We start from the raw sequence: 20,792 nt of genomic DNA, 5'->3' as shown, positions 1-20,792 counted from the left end.
ACACACACAGTCAACACACAGACACTCCACACAGACACAGACACACATACACTACACACACACCACACACACACACACACACACACACACACACACACACTCCACACACACACCTTGTCCTCCCTCCCTGCTCCCCCTCTCTTTCTCTCTCTTCCCTTAGCATTTAGCAAAGCGAGGCAAAGCCGCCCAGCTGGTCCCGCCTCACAGCAGCCCGTGCAAAGCGGGCCCACAGCATTTCCCAGGCTGCCATCTTTACAGAAGGAGACCCCTATCCTTTCCCTCCACCGCAGCTGGTGGGTTCCAACTGCTGACTTTCTGTTAGAAGCCAGGCTTTAAACATTGGACCACCGGGGGTGCTTTTTAGCAAAAAAGCATTATAAACTTTTTTTTCTGTGCCAGTGAGTTCTTTAACCATTAACACCGCCCCCCCCCCCCAGGAATGGAGAGGTGCTATCTGGTTAGCATATGACAGGAGGGAGTTCAGAACTACAGTTCATAGGGTCACTGTGAGTCATACTCAACTTGATGGCACCTAACAGCAGCAACAACATGTAGTACAATGGGCTATTGGTAAGAACTTGTGCTGATAAGCCCAAGGCCGGAGGTTCGAGTCCACCAGCTGCTCCACGTGGAAAAGATAAGGAATCTCCTCTTCTGCAATTTACAGCCTCTGAAAACCTGCTGGAGGGCAGCAGGTCAGGGTTGGAAGAGGTCTGGGGGGCAGGGCCAGCAAGAGTAAAGGGGCCAGGGCATGTCCAGTAGAGTTGTATGGGGCAGGGCAGGGCCAGCAGGTGCATGTAGGGGATAAGGCAAGATTAACGGGGGTTTGGGGCAGGGCAGGCTCAGCAGGGGTGTGGGGGCCAGAGTAGGGCCAGCAGAGGAATAGAGCAGGTGCAGGACTGTATCAGCAGTGGTTCAGGGCTGCAGGGCTCGGCCGTCAGGACTGTGGGGTCAGGGAAGGGCCAGCAGTGTCACAGGGCTGCAGGGCAGGGCCAGCGGGGCTATGGGGGCAGGGCAGGGCCAGCGGGGCTGTGGGGGCAGGGCTGACGGGACTGTGGGGTCAGGGCAGAGCCAGCAGTGGCACAGGGCTGCAGGGCAGTGCCAGTGGGGCTGTGGGGGCAGGGCTGTGCCTGAAGCAGCTCAGGGTAACAAGGCAGGGTCAGTGGGGCCATGGAGACAGGGCATGGTCAGAGGGGCTGTGGGGTCAGGGTGGGTCCAGCAGGAGCGCAGAGAGCTCTGGGTACGCTGTGCAGGGCATTATGGGAAACACACTGTGAAGATCCAGGCCTTGGGGTGACAGAGGTCACCCAGAGGCTCATTAGCACTGCGTTTGCATGGGCTCTAGATCGCTAAGAAAAAAGATCCTTCTTTTTTCCTTTCTTGTGGTTGTGTATCATCCAGCTGGAACTGACCCATAGCTGACCCTCTGGTGGGTTTTCAGAGACAGTTAATCACACAGGAGGAGACCGCCCATCTTTCTCCAGTGGAGCAGCTGCTGGATTCGAACTGCGTGCCTTCGGGATTGCAGCACAGCCTCTTGCCACTAGGCCACCGGAGATCCCATTATTAATTTCTTAATACCTGTTGTTGTTGTTATGTGCCGTCGAGTCGCTTGCAACTCATAGCAACCCTATGTACAACAGCCTTAAACTCTGCTCTGTCCTGTGCCAATCGCACTGTCTCTGACACTCCCATCCCGATTATCCCAGTCACTGAATCAATCCACCTCATAGAGGGTCTTCCCCTCCTGCGCTGTCCCTCCACCCTCCCAAGCATGATGTCCTTCTCCAAGGACAGGTCTCTCCTCACAACATGTCCAAAGTATGTTAGATGGAGCCTCAGAATCCTTGCCTCCAAGGAGCCACCCAGTTTAACCCTTTCCAGGACAAATCTGTTTGTTCTTAATACCTAGAATATTTTATTCCCCCTTGTATTTGACCCAACTCATAAAAAAACATCAGAAGGAGGACCAGGATTCATGGAAAACACTTTCCCAGGTATCCAGGGCCTTGTCAGAGACGTGTGATGCCTTGGCTGACCTTGAGCTTCACCCTTCGACCTCCAGAGCATGCCTGTGGCAAGGGCCTCACCATCTGCTTTGGCTGGGCCAGCTGTTGGGGACAGTATTACCTGGAGCTCGGCATCTAGCCCAGTGGTGCCAGGTTCAGTAACAAATCCTAGGCTGGGAGGGCAAATCCTGCGCCTTCTGAAAGCAGAAGACCCTCCAGCTTCTGCTGCTCGGCGTGGACCTCTTCCTCAGACCTCAGCCTCCCCTGCCTCCAGGCAAGCAGCAGCTGTTACACACACTTCCTTTAAGTCTTGAAGGTTCAAGAGCAAGACAGGAATGCATCTACATGTCCAGTGCAGATTCACCAGGTCCACACTCAGCGGTTGGCGATGGGGCCAAATAATCCAGTGAGAGTGTTGTTGTTGTTGTTGGGTGCCATTGGGGTGAGTATGACTTAGAGTGAGCCTGTGAACCAGATTTGAACCCTCTCCTATCCTGTGCCAACCTCACCATCTCTGACACACTTGAGCCCATTGCTGCAGACTCTGTGTCAATCTTCTTGCTGAAAATCTTCCTCTCTTTTGCTGGCCCTCCACTTTTCCAAGCATGATGTCCCTCTTCAGAGAATAGCCTCTCCTAGCAACATGCCCAAAGGATGTGAGATGAAGCTTCACTATCTTTGCCTCCAAGGAGCATTCTGAATGCACTTTCTTCCAGCTCTCATATGATTAGCACATGATGGAAAAGACTATGGCTCAAATCAGGTGCACTTTAGTCTTCAAGCAGACATCATTGCACTTCAGTAATCTGGAGAAGTCCTTGACAGCAGACTTGCCTGATGTAATCCATCTCCTGATCTCCTGACTGCTGTTACCAAAGGTGTTCACTGTGGATCCAAGCAAGATGAAATCATTGACAACTTCAATCTTTTCCCCGTCTATCATGATGTTGCTTTACAAGGTGCAAGTGTGACCCACTTGGTCACTGTCTCTTCTACAGAGGTCCCAGGAGCCCTCAGAGTGGCTCCATCTGAGGGGAGATCAATCCCCTGACTCTCCGTGGGCTTGTAGCCAAGGACAGCAATAAGTTAGAGGGGTTTTGTTGGTTGCTTTTTTTTACTATTATTCTTTCAAAGCAGTTGCAGTTGGTTTATAAATATCCATGGGAATTTTTTTGGAATAGAGCTTAATGTTATGAGAAATGTGTTGCTGTTGTTGTTGTGTACCATCAAGTTGGAACCGACCCATAGCTGATGGTCTAGAGGGTTTTCAGATGCAGTAAATCACACAGGAGGAGACTGTCCGTCTTTTTCCTGCAGAGCAGCTGGAGGATTCGAACTGTATACTTTTGCACTGGCAGCACAATGTGTAACCACTAAGCCACCAAAGCTCCCTGGAGAAGTAGAGTTTAACACCAATAATGTTCACAATAGCAAGTCAAACCGTCCACTGCCCTGCCACTCTCTCTCTCGCTCTCGCACTCAGGTCTTCTTGTGGCTGTCAGCCGGTGTCAAGTTGGTGCCCAACGCAGGCTGACCCCATGCGTGATGGAGCAGACCCTTGCTGGTCCCCCCATGATCTGCCGTCGATCGGACCCCTGGGATCGCCAGGGTTTTCACTGATGACTTTTAGGAGAAGATCATCAACTCTTTCTTGCCAATTCTTCTGAGTCTTGAAACTCCACGGCATCAGTTCAATAATCCAGGTGCACCGGCCCTGGGTGATGAGGTACGCTGGCTGGGACTCCAGCCTGGGCTACTACATGGAGGGGGACAGCTGCCTTATCACCACTACTGCCCATTGTGTGTGTGAAGAAGAATCCAAACCCACTGCTATTGAGTCCATTCCAACTTATGGCAGCCCTCTACCAGATTTCTGAGGCTGTAAATCTTCCTAGGAGCAGAATGCCTCATTTTTCTCCTGGAAGGTTCAAATCCCTAACCTTTCAGTTGGCAGCTTGACACGTAACCCCAAGCTATGAGCATTAGCAGAGCATGACTGTGAGGGTGAGAGTGGATACACACCACACATGCACATCACAGAGTTAAAAAAAATGCACTCTTTAATTCTCGGATACTGGGACTCTTTGTTACTGCAGCAGAACCCTCCCATCCTGACTGATGGAGCATCTGTAACCAGAGAAGCCCAAGTGGAGGCTGGCAAGATACAAGATCTATCTGCTAAGCAGTTATTCCAGCAAGCAGAGGAGTGGTACAGTGAAAGTCAGAGATGCTACCATGAGATGCCTTCGGAGTCATTACTCCTGCAGTTACGGAGATCTTGGGCAGGGTGAGAACTTGGGAGGAGGTAGGAGTGATGTCTGGCAGATCTAACCACGACTCAAAAATCCCCAAATGAAAAAGGTCCTGGTCATCATCACCACTGCTTTGTAAAGTTGTTACATGCTGTCGAGTCAAGTACAACTCATTGTTGTTGTTGTGATGTGCCATTAAGTTGCTTGCAACTCATAGCGACCATATGTACAAGAGCCCTAAACCTTGCTCTATCCTGTGCCAATCTTATTATCTCTAACACACCTATTCCTGTTACACCAGTGACTGAATCAATCCATCTCATTGAGGGCCTTCCTCTCTTGTGCTGTCCCTTCACTCCCCCAAGCATGATGTCCCTCTCCAAGGACCTGTCCCTCCTTGCAACATGTCCAAAGTATGTCAGACGAAGCTTCAGAATCCTTGCCTCTAAGGAGCAGCCTGGCTTCACCCTCTCCAGGACAAACCTGTTTGTTCTTCTAGAAGTATATGATATATTCAACACTCTTCTCAGCACCACAGCTCAAAGGTACCAATTTTCTTTCTATCATCCCTAATACAACTCAGAGCAACCCTATAAACAACAGACATGAACCCTGTCCTGTCCTGCGCCGTCCTCATCGTCTCTGACACATTTGAGCCCACTGCTGCAGCCACTGTGTCAACCCATCTCATTGGGGGTCTTCCTCCCTTGCTGGCCCTACACCTTTCCAAGAATGATGTCCATTCCCAAGGAATGTGCTGCAATCCCAAAGGCACACAGTTCAAATCCACCCACTGTTCCATGGGAGAAAGATGGGCAGTCTCCTCCTGTGTGATTTACCGCCTCTGAGAACCCTCTGGAGGATCAACTCTGGGTCAGTTCCAACTCAATGGCATGCAACAACAGCTTCGCCATGTTCGTCTCCAAGGAGCATACAAACTCCTAAATCTTGCCTTCTCATCCTCCCAGTATGGACCAGAGCACTGGATCCTCTCAGTATGGACCAGAGCCAGGATGTCTGGCAGCATCCTGGAGGAATGGGACAGTTAGTGATCTTAAAGAACTGAGCAAGAGTCAGAGTTATGAACCATTCCCTAAGATCTTTCATGGTGTCCCACTGTCATCTCACTAAATAATAAATAAGGAAGACTGAAGAGCCAGTGTCTTTGAACTCTCCTGTTGGTGAAAAGCATTGAATTTGCTGTAGACTCCAAAAAAGAACAAACAAATCAACAAATCTGTCTTGGAGGAAATGCAACCCGGACGCTCCTTGGAAGCAAGGATGGGGCAACTTCATCTCACAAACTTTAAATATGCTGTCAGGAGAAATGAGACCCTGGAAAAAGATTTGATGAAGTAGAGGCTCGTCAAAAGAGAGGAAGGCTCCAAGGAGAGGGATTGACCCAGTGACCCCCCCCCCCCAATGGGCTTGAGCCTGGTGGAGCTGGTGAGGCTAGTGCAGGAGAGGGCACTGTTGTTCTCAGTTCACTGTTAGCTGGAGTAAACTTGATGATATCTAACACCTGTCAGCCCCGAGGTCAGTGTTGGCTTAGTGGGAGGATTCTCACCTCCCATGTGGGAGACCTGGGTTCGATTCCCAGTTGAAACATCTCAGGCTCAACCAACCCTCGTCTGCAGTGGAGCTTCTGTGTTGTTAATGACATTGGGCTAGTTCAGCAGAGCTTCCTAACTAAATAGACTAGGAAGAAAGGCCTGGTGATCTACATCTCTGAAAACATTGTCTCAAATGACAACGTTGTGTGAATCATAAGTCTGCGTTCTATTGTGCATGGCGTTGTCAGACTTTGGGGCTCACTTCAACATTCTCAGTCAAACAGCCAAAGTTATCAGGTGCTGTTGGCCACAGTCCCCAGGTTACAACTGGAGGGGCCTGATTTCCACGCTGGGGTGGGAGCAGGTCTTGTCTGGCTTTAAAGTCTCCACACTGTAAGCCATGGGCCTAGGAAGATGTTCTGCCACCCTGGCTGGACAGAATGTCAACACCTTCACCTTTCGTTTCTATACTGCGTGCACATTTCACCCTGTTTTCTGAAGCATTAGAACTATAAGTGACATTTACTTTGCTTGTCACAGAAATGCATAGAGGATGTTAATCTCAGAGCTAATCGGGGTTTTGCAAGCTCTTACTAGTTATCATAATAAAGGGCAGAGAGAAGGCGGGAATGCATAAATGCAACAGTGGGTAAATTTCACTGCTCCGTATTTATTTGCATTCTGCTCCCTTTCTCCTGCCTTTATTGGATTTTTTACCCAAGAGGGAAGGATATAGACTCAGGATCACACACCTGAAGCCAAGCACCATCCTCTGTGTTCTCTGTGCAGCCGGAGCAGGGGTGGGGGCAGGGGTCCTGTCCTCGAGCCTCTGCTACCTGCCCCGCCTCAGCTGCCAGGGTCTCTCCAAGCATCAAGTGGGTAAGGAAGGCAGAGCCCCGCCCAGAGCTCAGGGCATGTGTCAGTGCCCGCTGCGCTCCATGTGCCTTTCCCAGGGCACCTAGAGGGAGGTCCGGGAACAAGACCATCTACTGTGATTACCTGCACTCTACTGTGCTTCATGGAGACTGTGATTTTTGCAAATTGAAGGTTTGTGTCAACCGTCTAACAAACAAGTCTCCCAGTGCCATTTCTCCAATGACACGTGCTTGCTTTGTGTCTCTGGGCCTCATTCTGCATTCTCACAAGATAGTAAACTTCCCCACAATGCTGTTACACACTTAGGGATCTCTGGTGGCCTGGTGGTAAGGATCTGCGCTGCCAGCTCGAAGGCACACGGTTCAAAGGCACCAGCTGCTCCACAGGAGAAGGATGGGCAATCTCCTGCCATGTGATTTACCACCTCCGAAAACCCACTGAAGGGTCGGGTATGGATGGGTTCCAACTTGACAGTACATAACAACAACAATAAGAACAGGACGTGGGCAGTCTGGTGGGCTAGTGGTAAGGAGCTGTCCAGGTATCACAACAGCACGCTGTTCGAACCCACAAGCTGCTCCACAGAGAAGGATGGACAGTCTCCTCCCGTGTGATTACTGCCCCTGAAAACCCGCTGGAGGGTCCGCTGCAGGTCAGTTCCGACTTAATGGCACACACCGCCAACAATGCTCTGACACACTTAACAGACTTAATGCCACGGAACGTAAACAGAGCTTTTATATGCACACAACAGAATCTCGACTCTTTGCCACGAGTCGTAGTGACTCTCTGAGGCTGTAAATCTCCCGGGAGGACACTGTCCTTCTTTCTCCTGAGGAGCTGCTGGTGAATTCAGCCCACCAGAGAAGCATGGCCTTGGTGTTAGGAGCCCAACAATGCCCTGTGGACTCTGCCCCCCCCCGAGCTCCCTAAAACTCACTGCTGGGGACTAGGGACCAACTCGTGGTTGACCCTCTTATTGTGTTTCTGAAGCTGTGAGGGACATGGGAGGAGAGGGGCCCTCTCCCTGATCCTGGTGAAGTCCACAGGGAGTTCCGCTGCTGACCCAGATGCTATATCTCTTTGTGGGTTGGATTCCACGGCAGATCTGAGGGAGAAAGACAGACAGTCTCCTCTCTCATGATTCACAGCCTGATGAAACATAACCACCACGCAGGGCCTGACACAGTGATGGCAGCAAAGCGCTCGGGCATGTCAAGGTCATGAGGAGAGTGCAGGTAGGGCAAGGTGCAGACGTGCTGCTCACAGAGTTGCTACGGTGCCGTGATGGCACCTAACAATAACAACAACAACCACATTCTCAGGAAACAAAAAACGTCACGTGACTCTCTCATCCTCAGTGCTGGCTTGGCTGAAGAGGTCCGGGATGGACCCTCAGAACCCCGGCAGCCTTCCTGTGCAGACCCCATCAGGGAGAGCCAGGAGTAGGGGAAACGCTGAGCCTGGATAGGGACGGCCTTGCTGGGTGTGAGAGCAGCAGTGGACCCAGTCCAGCAGGTTGACAATGCCCCACAGAGGCCACGCATGAAGCTCAGGCCCGGGTGAGAACCCACCCGTCCCAGGCTGTCTCTGGTGTACACATTGTCCCCCCTCAGAACAATGTGGAAGTCAGGAGGGGAGCACTGCAGGCTGGCCAGCAGGCCCAGAAGACTCGAGAAACTCTGCAGTGGACCCCACTTAAATCATGACCTTAGAACCAAGCACCAAAGCCAACCCAACTCACTGCTCTTAAACAGATTCTGGCTCATGGTGACCTTGCAGGAGCAGAGTACAAACTGCCCATTGGGCTCCCCAAAGCTGTCACGTCCAGGGAGGCAGATTGCTTCATAGTTCTCCCTCAGCACTGCTGGTGGATTTGAACCATCGACCCCTCAATTAGCAAGTCAATGCTGCTCTGGAACCAACATTTAGAGCAAAGCAACCCAACTGCATTCTGGGAAAGCTTGCGATGCCCAGACCCTGTTCTGCAGCAAAAAGAGAGCTGAATGGAGGGCACAGCGGAAAGCAGGCGTGGGGACAGTGTGACAGCGCAGTCCGGCGCCAGAGGACTCTGCAGGTGCTGCTGGCTGTGTGGACTCCACCGGTGTCAGAGCAGAGCTGTGTGCTCCAAAGGGGGCAGCTGCTGTCAAGGCCAAACGTCAAGGATGGCAGCTTAAAGACTAAGATGAGCCCCACCCGATGGCAAGCCTTTCAGTCTCTTCCTAGTTACGTGAAAGTTGGTCAATGAATAAGGAAGACCAAAGACGACATGATGCCTTTGAACTGCGGTGTTGGAGGAGAGTTTGACTCTTCCGCTGACTGTCAAAATAGCAAACAAACCTGCCTTGGAGGAAGTCCAAGCAAATGCTCCTCAGAGACCAGACTGGGGAAACTTGGTCTTGTAGACTTTGGGCATGTTGCAAGGAGGGGCTAGTTCCTGGATAAAGGCCTCACTTTGGGAAAGGAACAGACACGGAAGACCCTCGAGGAGATGGACTGATGCAGGGGCTGTCACGATGGGCTTGAGCGTGGCGGAGATTGGGAGGATGGTGCAGAATCGGGTTCCGATCTGCCATTCATAGGGTCACAGTCATCTCTTGTCATGTCATCTCTTCACGGTAAGGAGCTGAGCTGCCTAGCAAAGGTTCGTGGTTTGAATCCACCAGTTACTCTGCAGGAGGAGATGGCATCGTCTTCCCATGCGATTTACTGCCTCTGAAAACCCGCTGCACGGTCAGCTATCAACAATAACAACAGTAGGGAACTCTGGGGGCTTAGTGGTAAGTTACTGTGCTTCCAACTCAAAGGCACACGGTTTGAATCTACCAGCTGCTCCAAGGGAAAAAGATGGGCAATTGGCTGCCTCAGATAACCTCCTGAAGGGTCCGCTAGGGGTCAGTCTTGACCCTACAGCACCCAATAACTACACCAGTAACAACTGCCTGCACCACCACTTGTGAGTAATACTGGAGACATCTGTCAGCCCCAGGGTGCTCTGAATGGTCCGCATGCTTTCTGCTAACTGGAAGGTTAGAGTTTTGAGCCCACCCCTCAAGATGCCCCTTAAGAAAGTCCTGATGACTGATGGCAGAAACCAGCTCTGGAGACCTCCGTGACCCCCTCAGGTGGCCGTGAGCAGGAGTGGATTCCGGCTGAGCCCCGAGGCCGGGTCACATGGAGCAGAGCAGGGAGCACTCACCGTCCTTGGCCACATCCCCGATGGGCACGCTGTGCTTCTGCGCCATGTACCCCAGGAAGGAGAAGATGACGAAGCCGGAGAAGAAGCTCGTCAGGGAGTTGACGGAGGTGGTGATGATTGCGTCTCTGAAAACAAGACAAGCTGTCCTGAGACCCGGGCCAGGGAACAGCGGCAATTTCCAAGCCATTATTCTTAATTTGCTCTGTCTGGTGAGGACGGCAGGGTCTCGGGGGCTGCGCTTCCAGGAGGAGCGAGGCTGCCTGCGATCCAGGGAGCAGCATGGGGAGGAGGCCTCTTCTGCCCTGGAGGTGACCCCCACGGGGACAGGGCCCCCTCAGTCCACAGCCCCGGCTGAACTGCTCCAGGCTCTCGTCTGGCCTCAACCATGAAGCTCCGGCCTCGGCATCAGGTGGCTGTGGGTTCCAACTGTCCTGTTTGCCAGGGTCCTCAGGGTCCCTGGGGTGACCTACAGTGCTGGGGCTGGGACAGCTTTCAGCAGCCCCACTGAGGTCCAGGAGGCTGAGGAGACATGGGGCTCCCTGCCATCCCTACCATGGGTGCTTTGTTAAGGGGCCTCACTCACTTCACAGGCCCCCACTCACACGCTAAGGGCCCCTCCACGCCGAGTCCCTCACGGGTCCACCACACTTCACAGGCCTCCACATTTCATGGACCCCTCACTATGCTCCACTCTACACCCCCGACTCCACAGGCCCTCCCTGTCCCCATACACCTCACTCCACACCACCCCCAACTCCACAATCACCCCATGGCTCCCCATGCCCTAACACATTCCACTCCACAGCCCCCAACTCCCCAGGCCCTCCATGCCCCCATACACCTCACTCCACACCACCCCCAAGTCCACAATCACTCCATGCCCCCATCACATACCCCAACTCCACAGCCTTCCATATACCCTACCCCACAACCCAGTACCACAGGCCCTCCATGCCCCCTGACCCCTCATTCCACATCTCCAATCTCACAGGCCCCCATTCCCAGGACTCCCACTTCACTCCCATGATTCCACAGACCCTCCACCCCACATGGCACTCCACTCCATACACCCCAGTTCCACAGGAACCACAAGTTGCATGACACTCCATTCCACAACCCCCAATTCCATATGCCCTCCATGCCCCTGTGACACCCCATTCCACACCCCCAACTTCACAAGCCCTTTATATCTCATGACATCCCACTCCACACCCTATGACACCCTACTCCACACACCCTCCATGTCCCAGGACACTCCACTCCACACCCTCTGACTCTATGGTGAAGTGGGGTGCTGGGGAACAGGTCTCGGGGAACTATAGGCTTTGCCTTTCCTGTAAGTTGGGTGGGCATTGCCAGTCTGGGGACCCCACTCTGCGTGGTGAGAATCAGGGGCCGAGGAAAGAGAGATGAGGGCAGAGGGCTGAGGTCTGCCAACAACCAGCACCTCCTGCTGGCCAACACACAACTGCAGGTGGGCACAATGGGGCTGCAGGTGGACACAGTGGAGCTGCAGGTGGACACAGTGGGGCTGCAGGTGCGCACAGTGGGGCTGCAGGTACACACAGTCAGGCTGCAGGTGCACACAGTGGGGCTGCACGACTGCTCTGGCCAAGCTGGCCCCAGGGATGCTCCTGTGGGTCCAGCTGCACATGCCAGCTTTGTGCTTCCCTGTGTTTTACCCACGTGATGTGAAACACTTGTAAAGGTCAGCCGAAGCGAGCCCTCCGATTAAACTGCTATTTTTAGGAGGAATTTGTGTCCAGCACATGGCTGGGGTCACTCCTGGGTGGGTGCTGACAGAGGACCCCTTGGTACCCACTTGGGGTGGTGAGTTCCTGGCCATACTTATGCTGGGACCACCTGGGACTCAAGGGGGCTCCTGGTTTCCTCTGTACAGTGTTTCAGGGGGCTGGTCACAGGGGGAAGGCAGGTGGATCCCCTTCAAGGTGGCTGGTTCTCTGTGGGGCAAAGTCTGACTCTGAGCTCAGAGAAGAGCGAGACCAACTGGGGTCTGGAAGGGGACAGAGGTCAGGGAAGGTTTACAAGCAGCCCTTGGTGGTGCATCGAATCTAGGGAGGCTCCTCGGAGGAGGTGGTAAGCATCTTCATATGTTTCTGTATCTTTCTTATAGTGAGGATCAAAACCTGCCTATCGCTGTGCCACCTAATTTCCCCCTAAAAAGACATTTGAATCAGTGTTTCTGTTTGTTTCCTCCTTTCTCCACCCAGGGACTCCAGGGTTCCACATGGCCATGACACCTCTTACACCCCTCTTGGCCATGCAGCGCCTCCCCCAGGCGTGTCAGAAGCACAGGGAGCCCTCCTTGATTGTAGAGCTTCCCTGGCTGTGACGGGGACATAAGGCTTACCTATAGCAGTTGTTGGTGAACTTATTGTAACTGGAGAAGGCGATCAGCACCCCAAAACCAACGCCCAGTGAGAAGCAAATCTGGGTGGCAGCATCTATCCAAACCTGAAGGGGGGGGGTCGGGGAAAGAGAGAGAGAAACACAGACAGAGAAAGACCAAGAGACATAGAGAGGGAGAGAGATGGAGATGGAGGTGGGGGCAGAGAGAGAGGGAGGGACAGACAGGGAGATGAGAAAGATAGGAGGGCAGAGAGAGGGGAAGAGAGAGGAAGAAAAATGGGAGGAGGGTGCAGGGGGGAGACAGGGACACACACACACATACACATATACAGAGAGGAGGGAGAGAGGGACAGAGAGAGATGGGGGCAGAGGGAGAGGGGTACATATACACACAGGAGGGAGAGAGGGACAGAGAGATGGAGGGGCAGAGAGGGAGAGGGACATATTCATACAGAGAGGAGGAGAGAGGGACAGAGACATGAGGGCACAGGGAGAGGGGGACATATACATACAGAGGAGGGAGAGAGACACAGAGAGAGATGGGGGCAGAGGGAGAGGGGGATATATATGAGGAGAGAGGGACAGAGAGATGGAAGGGTGGAGAAGGAGAGACACACACACATGGTGGGGGAAGAGAGACAGAGAAACATGTAGGGAACAGAGAGGGAGAGAGACAGACACATATGGAGAAGAAGGGGGAGAGAGACACAGAGAAATGAAGGGGGAGAGATAGAGAGATAGAGATAGAGACAGAGATAGATGTAGAGACCCCCACATACAGAGAAGGAGGGAGGGAGATGGAGGGGGCAGAGAGGGAGGGAGAGATGGAGAAAAAGACACAGGGAAAAATGGAGAGAGGGGACAGAATGATAGGAAGACAGAGATGGAGAAAGTAGGAAAAGGAGGAATGGAGAGTAAGAAAGAACAGAAAAGGGAGGAGAGATAGAGATACTATCAGAGATAACTGGAGGAAGCACATTCCACTCAAAGATGAAAGCTAGCCTGTGCACAGGTACCTGTGCCCTTCACAGCCTGCGTGTCCACAGTCCTTCCTAGCATTGCTGTTTGCAAGTCAGCACGCTGTGGCTTCTACGGATCTCAACTACAGCCTCACCTTGGGACCTGCCTGTTCTTATTTCTCAAGGAAGCACTGGCCTTCTGCTTATCTTCACGTTCTTTTCTTCTTTGAGCCCTAGGAAAGACTCCTCTGGGTCTGTGAGGAACCCACAGCCCTGTTCGTATGTCCCCTGGCCTCCTCGTTGGCCTCAGCCAAACACTGAGGGCCTCTGACCTCCATGGCTTGTCTCTTGCTGGCTCTGAGGCTGCTGGCTCCCTGCACACTCTGCAGAATTCACCCAAGCTGGCCAAGCCTCTCCCTTATGAGGCTGTCTTATTCCCAACCACTCAGAATTATGTCTTTTTGCAAGAATACTATTGCCCAACTACAGACTCGGTGATAATTATAATCGTATTTAAAGAATTCTCTTATGTGTCCTGGGTACCCAGAGTGTTTCACAAGGAGCTTTTAGGTCTCTCCAGGGGGGGACCTTGTTTATGCAATTCTGGTAGGACTTGCGGCCTTGGCCTTAGCCTCGACCCAAAGATGGCCTGGTGCCCGAAGCTCATAAGTACTATCCAGGAGAGCAACAAGTGGTCTCCAGTGCAGCCTGGGCAGTCCCCCTCAGTGCTGGTCAGAGAGAGGCAAGGAAATCTCCCCCAGGGAAGCGGGTGGGTGGAGGGGAAGAAGGCGGAGAGAAAAGCTGGAAGGCCCTGATTGACCACAACCTTCTCTTGTTAAAGACCAAGAGTAGGTTAGCCCTGAATCCTTTCTCTCCATCATCCAGGCTTCTTGCTGAACACACCCACCCACTTCCTAACCAGGGTCAGATGTGAAGGTGGCTCCAGCACAGCCAGTGCTCAGGTCTCCGGCACTCACTGAACTGGCACCCGGGTGGGGAATTCCTGCAGAGCGGCTTCCCTGCTGGTGGTCTCTCCCCCCTCGCCTGGGATTGGGGAGCCCCACCACACTGCAGCTGCACGGGGAGGGGGCGAGCAGACAGTACACTCACAGAGGCCTCGCAGAGCCGGTAGAAGTCAACACTCAGGTAGGCGCGGATGCCGTCGATGGCTCCGGGAAGGGTGACCCCGCGGAGGAGCAGCGCGGTGAGGACCACGTACGGCATGGTGGCTGTGATCCATACAACCTAAGCGGAGAGAGAAAGGCATCACCCGGCTGCACCAGCCTCACTCAGTGTGTCCCACAGCCGAGAGGATGCGGGCAGGAAGTGCATGCAAGATTCACTGGGATTAACCAAAGACAGAGGTGGCCTTTGATTAGGGAGTTCAACCTCCAAACCACATTTAACACAGAATGCTCAGCGAATGCTCCTGTCTTAAACATCATTCACAGAGGGCAGGGAAGTATAATCCCTTTCCTGCGTTTGCTCTGTCTCAGTACGTGGCAGTGGCTGAACCCCTGAGTGCGACAAGAGTGACAATATGCTGCCCTTGAGCTGTGGCGTTGGAGAAGAGTATCAAACGCCCCATGGATTGCCGAAAGAATAAACAAATCTGTCTATCTTGGGGGAAGTGCAAGCAGAGTGCTCCTTAGAGGCAAGGATGGTGAAACTGCCTCACATGCTTTGAGTATGTTTCCAACAATGTCCAGTCCTTGCAAAAAGACATACTGTGAAGCTGGAGAGTCAGCAAAAGAGAGGAAGACCCTCCACAAGGCGGACTGGCCACTGTAACAACAGGCTTGAATAGATCATGAGGATGGCACAGGACAGTGCCAGGCTCACGTCTGTAGAGTTCACGTCATGGTGTTCCTATGAGTTGTCAATTCAAGGGCATCTCACAACAAGAACGTGCACTGACCATTTCTTTTTAATCAAGAATAAATTTGATGCATTGAACAACTGACTACCAGATGAGCTATGGGACGACATCAAGGGCATTAATCATGAAAATAGCAAAACGTCCTTACAAAGACAAGAAAGCAAAAAAAGACCAAAATGCACGTCAGAGAAGATTCTGAGGCTTACTCTAGAAAATGGAAAAGCTAAAGTGAATGGAAGATGAGCTCTGGTGTCCTAGTGTCAAGAAGCTGCACTGCAATTCCAGAGAAGAGCAGTTTGAATCCCCCAGATACTCTGCTGGAGGAGAGGCAATCTCCGCCTGTACTTGTTAGATCTGATTTGATGGTACACACCCACACAAGTAATTGAAAAAAAAAATTAAAGTGAATGGAAGACACAAAGAAGCATGAGAGTTGAGTAGAAGATTTCAAAGGGCATCCCAAGAAGACAAAGCAACACATTGTAACACCATGTGCAAAGATGTGGGGTCAGGAAAACAGAATGAAGAATGTGCTAGACATTTCTCAAGCTGAAAAAGTTGAAGAAAAAAATGCAAGCCTCAGAGGATTCTATGGTTAAAATATTGACTGACACGAACAGCAATAGTAAGAACAAAAAAATGGTGAAATAAATACACAAGGTCATTTTACCAAAAAGAATTGGTTGACAGCCAACCAGTTCATGAAATAGTGTATGCTGAGGAACCGATGGTACTGAATGAAGAAGTAGCGTATGATGAACAATCAAAGGTAAGGAAATAAGAAGTTCAAGTTGCACTGAAGGCATTAGCTAATAACAAGGCTCTAGGAATTGACAAAATACCTGTTGAAATGCTTTAACAAACAGATGCAGAACTGGAGGGGTATAAGAAATCTGAAAAACAGGATAATATCCATACATGTACAAGGAAAGATAGCGACCTGGGAGAGAACAGTATTTGTGCTGATTCCAAAGTCATGTGATCTTACAGGATGCAGTTTTCTATTCAATTCAATATAATGGATTAACATCACCACCAGAACAACATGCTGACGAGAAAGACAAAAATGGCCAAAGAACGTTAACAAGAAACTGCCACAAATTCAGGACAGATTCAGAAAAGGGTGATGAATGAGAGGTACCACTGCTGACATCTGGTGGGTTTTGGTTAAAAGTGGAGAAGCCAGAATGATGGTTACTCATGTTTTATTGACTATTCGAAGGCATTTGACTATGAGATCACAACAAATTATAACTAGCACGGCGAAGGATGGGAATTCCAGAACACTGAATTGTGCTTGTGTGGGACCTGTAAATAGATAAAGACGCAATCATTGGGGCACTGCAAAGGGATACTGCGTCGTTTAAAATCAGCAAAGGTGTGCATCAGTGTTGTATACTTCCTCCATACCTATTCATACAAATTCTGAACACATAATCTGAGAAGGTGGAATAGGTCAAGAAGAATGTGGCATAAGGATTGAAGAAGCTGCATTAACAACCTGCAATATGCAGATGACATAACGTTTCTTGCTGAACGTGAAAAGAAAGTGAAGCTCTTAACTGATGAATCTCAAAGATCATATAGGCTTCAATATGGATTATATCTTCAGCATAAATACAAAAAGACATCTTCACAATTAGACCAATAAACAATACTGTGATGAATGGAGATAAGATCGAAGTTGTCAAGAATTTAATTTTACTTGGCGTCGTAATCAATGCCCATGGAAGTAGCAGTCAAGAAATTAAAAGATGTACTAGGCTGGGTAAGTTAGTTGCAATAGACTTCTTTAATGTGTTAAGGATATCACTTTGAAAACTAAGGTGTGCCTGACTGAATAATGGGGTGAGGTTTTGTTGGATTTCCCCCCCTCCCGCACCCAGTTGCTTTACATGCTTATGAAAACTGGGCAGGAAGTAAGACAGTCTGAAGAAGCGATGATTTTGTTGACCACTACTCGGCAAAGAAGGTGCTCCTGTGCTTAGTGGGAATTGATGATTTTGAATTAGGTTTGCGCTGGACATGCTACAGACTGCCGAAAGAACAAAGAAACCTGGCCTGGAAAAAAGTAAAAGAAGAATGTTCCTGAGAAGTGAAGACGGGGCGACTTCATCTCACATACTCTGGGGATGTTAACAGGAAGGGCCAGTTCCTAGAGAAGGGCATCACACTTGGTGAAGCGAAGGGTCAGCAAAGACGTTCCTCAAGGAGATGGATTGCCTCTGTGGCCGTACCAGCGTGGTCGGGTACCAAAGAGACTGCGAGGAGGCAGCAGGGCTGAGTCCGGGTTAGTTCCCTTGGATGCTGAGCCTCTATCCTGTGTTACAACAGACAACATATGACTGGGCACCTTGAATGAGCAAAGAAAACTGGATTCTCACTGAAAAACGAGCAAGAATTTGTGAAATACTGAGCAACACGGGTGGATCTGGAACCAATTATGCTGCATGACATCGTCATGAAAGGACCTTGATGGTTTAAGGCCCCTGTTATAAACAGCAAAGGGAAAGTTTAGATACAGAGAGAAGGAACCCTCGAGGCTTAATAGGAATGGTGAGGGAGGCAGAGGTGAGCGAAAATGAGTAACTAAATAAGTGGGGTGACAGGAAAGCAAGACACCATAAGAGGCTGATGGACCTTTCAATTAACAGTCACACTGATCAGTGGTAATGTTGTTAATAAATGGCCTATGAGTGATTGCATGAAACATTGATATGACTTGTAAGCCTTCATCCAAATTAAAAAAAGAAAACCAACCTAGATTTTAATGCACAGGAGGAAGAGGAGACTGTCATTATGGAAAAATGCCCATGTGCTGGCACTTTGCTGTGCTGGCACTTTGCTTTGAGTATCGTCATAAGTGATGGGCATATTTGGCTAACGCTGGTTTCGAAGATCAGATAGAACAGATGTTCTATCTCCTGACTTTCATGCGCGAGACGTAAACCGTGCTGTGCTCGTCTTGGTGCCGAAGTCACTTTGCTATGAATGCCATTCCCTCTGAGGCCCATGCGTCCACTACTCAAATGAACCAAGTTCCAAGCATCCAAATTCACTCACTAACCAAACTGGACATGCATCCAGTCCCCAAGCATACCACGGACCATGTGCTCAGTCCCTGGCCTAAGCACTGCCCACGTGTCCACTCCCCAAACTAACCTATAAGGCCAAGGACGTCCCCAACTCAACCACAGAACACATTTCTCCTCTCCAATCCAACTGTGATCTATATATCCCCTCTCCACCCCAGTGACTCCCCATGCGCCAATTACCCAGCTGAATCGCATCCACTCCCTGACCCAACCATAACCCTAGGTGTTCACTTCAACTCAGTTAAGGTCCAGGTGTCCAAGTCCACCCCTCAACCCAAACATGGCCTTTGTGGCCACTCGCCAACCCAAGTGCGCCCATTTCCCAAGGCCACCATGGCTCAAGTGTCATCAGAGCAGAGGCGCGATCACCTTACCTTCCCAGAAGTCTTCACTCCCTTCCACAAGCTGAAGTAGAGCAGCACAATGACCAGCACCAGGCAGGCAGTGAGCTGCCACCGGGGAGGGCCCAGGTCTTCAAGACCGCGGCTCTGGTGGAGGTGCAGCACGCCACGCCTGAAGAGAGGAGGAAGAGGGTCCCCGCACTGAGAAAGGTTCCAGAAGGTTCTTCCCATCTGGGATGGGGAACTGAATAGCAGGGGTTGGCCTACAGAGACTCTCCTCACTCTACACAGCATGACAGAAAGTGCTCCTCTTGGCTGAGCCAGAGAAACCTACCCAAAAGGCTTGTTCCACCAGCCCCTGACTCCTCCTTCCCTTAATGGAGAAGATAGGCTGTGTGCATGCTGGGAAGCTCTGCAAGAAAGCCCTGAATCTTGCCTCTGGCCTCCAGGCATCCCTGCTCTTCTGGGCTGGGGATGGAGACAAACATCTTAGTGTGTTCAGTGATGTGGGTATGCCCACTGCTGCCCATTGGATGTTCCAGTTTCCCTCCGCAGGGTTAAGAACTGAGCGGTAACGCCAGGTGTGAAGTAATGCCTGCTTTCTAAGATGGACAGATATCAACAAGACTTAGGCCGCTCTTCCTGCCTGAAGTTGTTGTTAAGTACTGTTGAGTCAACTATGACTCCTAGTGGCCTCAGGAACAATGGACCTGAACCTCGTCCTATCCTGTGCCATCCTATCTCTGACATAATCAAGCCCACAGTGACAGCCACTCTGTCAATCCATCTCACTGAGGTTCTGCGCCTCCTTCCCTGACCCTCCCTCCACCTTCCCAAGCGTGATGTCTTTTCTTAAGGAATGGTGCCTTCTAACAACATGTCCAAAGTACGTGAGGCAAAGTTTCACCATCCTTGCCTCTAAGAAGCACTCTGGCTTCACCTTTTCCAAGACATGTCTGTCTGCTTTTGATAGTCCATGGGATATTCAGTACTCTTCTCCAACACCTCAACTCAAAGGCATCGATTCTCCTGTCATCATTGTTCATTGTCCAGCTGCTTGAAGAGGGCTCCCCAAAGAACAAACCTTGGTGCAACTGTGCATTGGGCTCGGTCAAGAACCACATACAACTTTCAGCCACCTTTCTGAAGGAATATATTCCAAAGGGCAGAGAAAACAGGACAGAGAGGGAACAGGGCTGATGGCTGGTAAAGGGATGCTGGAACCAGATGCTGATGAGCTTGCTTGTACAGACATTAGTTCATTAAGTCTCTACCACATCCTATGGGAGAGGTGCACTGTGATGTCCCTGTGCACTGGGAGTGTGAACGTGGTTTTATCATCCTTGGAGATCTAGTCTTGATCCCAAACGATTATGCTTCTGCTGCTGGGAAGTGGAGGAACCACATTCTAAAAGGATGCATTCTTTGTCCTATGAGACTGAGTTAATGATGGAGAAAGTCCAATGGTGTTGATTTTCGTTTGCTTGGCTCCACAGTCAACACTCTTGGTACCAGCAGACAGGAAATTAAAAGACGTGTTGTCATGGGAAAGTCTGCTGTTAGGGACCTCTGAAGGGTACTGAAGAGCAATGGTATCATTCTGGAGACTAAGGTGCACCTGATACAGGCCATGTTGTAATCACTTCTTATGCATCAGAGAGCTGGACAATGACTAGGGAGGATAGAAGGAGAATTGATGCTTTTGAACTGTGGTGTTGGAGAAGAGTATTGAATGTACCATGGACTGCTAAGAAAATGAACAGGTTCATCCTGGAGAGGGTTAAACCAGGCTCCTCTTTGGAGTCAAGGATTCGGAAGTTTCATCTGACATACTTCGGACATGTTGCAAGGAGGGGCCAGTCCTTGGAGGGGGACATGATGCTTGGGAGGGTGAAGGGACAGCGCAGGAGAGGAAAACCCTCTACGAGGTGGATTGATTCAGTGACTGGGGTAATCGGGATGGGTGTGTCAGAGACAGTGCAATTGGCACAGGATAGAGCAGGGTTTAGGGCTGTTGTACATAGGGTCGCTATGAGTTGCAAGCGATTCGACGGCACCTAACAACAACAACAGTGCATGGGAATGACTGTATGAAACACAGTGTGAATGAAGAATAGTATGAAGTGCAATGCATACAAACTTTATAGGTAAACCAGTATAGAACAAAAATATTCACATAAGGGATTTATATCCAGAATTTATGAAATACTTGAGCACCACAACAAGATAAAGGTAAAGAATCCAATAGAAAAATGGGCA

At 50.7% G+C, this 20,792-nt stretch overlaps 1 protein-coding gene across 1 annotated transcript in view; it reads right to left on the bottom strand.

Moving 5' to 3' along the window:
* Nucleotides 1–20,792, bottom strand: part of SLC6A3 (solute carrier family 6 (neurotransmitter transporter), member 3) — an 86,924-nt gene that overhangs the window by 24,949 nt on the left and 41,183 nt on the right. The window contains exons 4-7 of the mRNA XM_006893164.1: nt 18,567–18,705; nt 14,329–14,463; nt 12,261–12,364; nt 9,890–10,014 (exon numbers count right to left, since the gene is read on the bottom strand). Coding sequence (XP_006893226.1) covers nt 9,890–10,014; nt 12,261–12,364; nt 14,329–14,463; nt 18,567–18,705 — 503 coding nt within the window. The remainder of the gene's footprint in view (nt 1–9,889; nt 10,015–12,260; nt 12,365–14,328; nt 14,464–18,566; nt 18,706–20,792) is intronic.

Source organism: Elephantulus edwardii, unplaced genomic scaffold, assembly GCF_000299155.1.
Source record: "Elephantulus edwardii isolate Elephantulus edwardi_28Jun2011 unplaced genomic scaffold, EleEdw1.0 scaffold00125, whole genome shotgun sequence".
NCBI classification, from domain to species: domain Eukaryota; kingdom Metazoa; phylum Chordata; class Mammalia; order Macroscelidea; family Macroscelididae; genus Elephantulus; species Elephantulus edwardii.
Note: the sequence above shows the minus strand (reverse complement) of the source record. Positions and strands in the feature narration are given on the sequence as shown.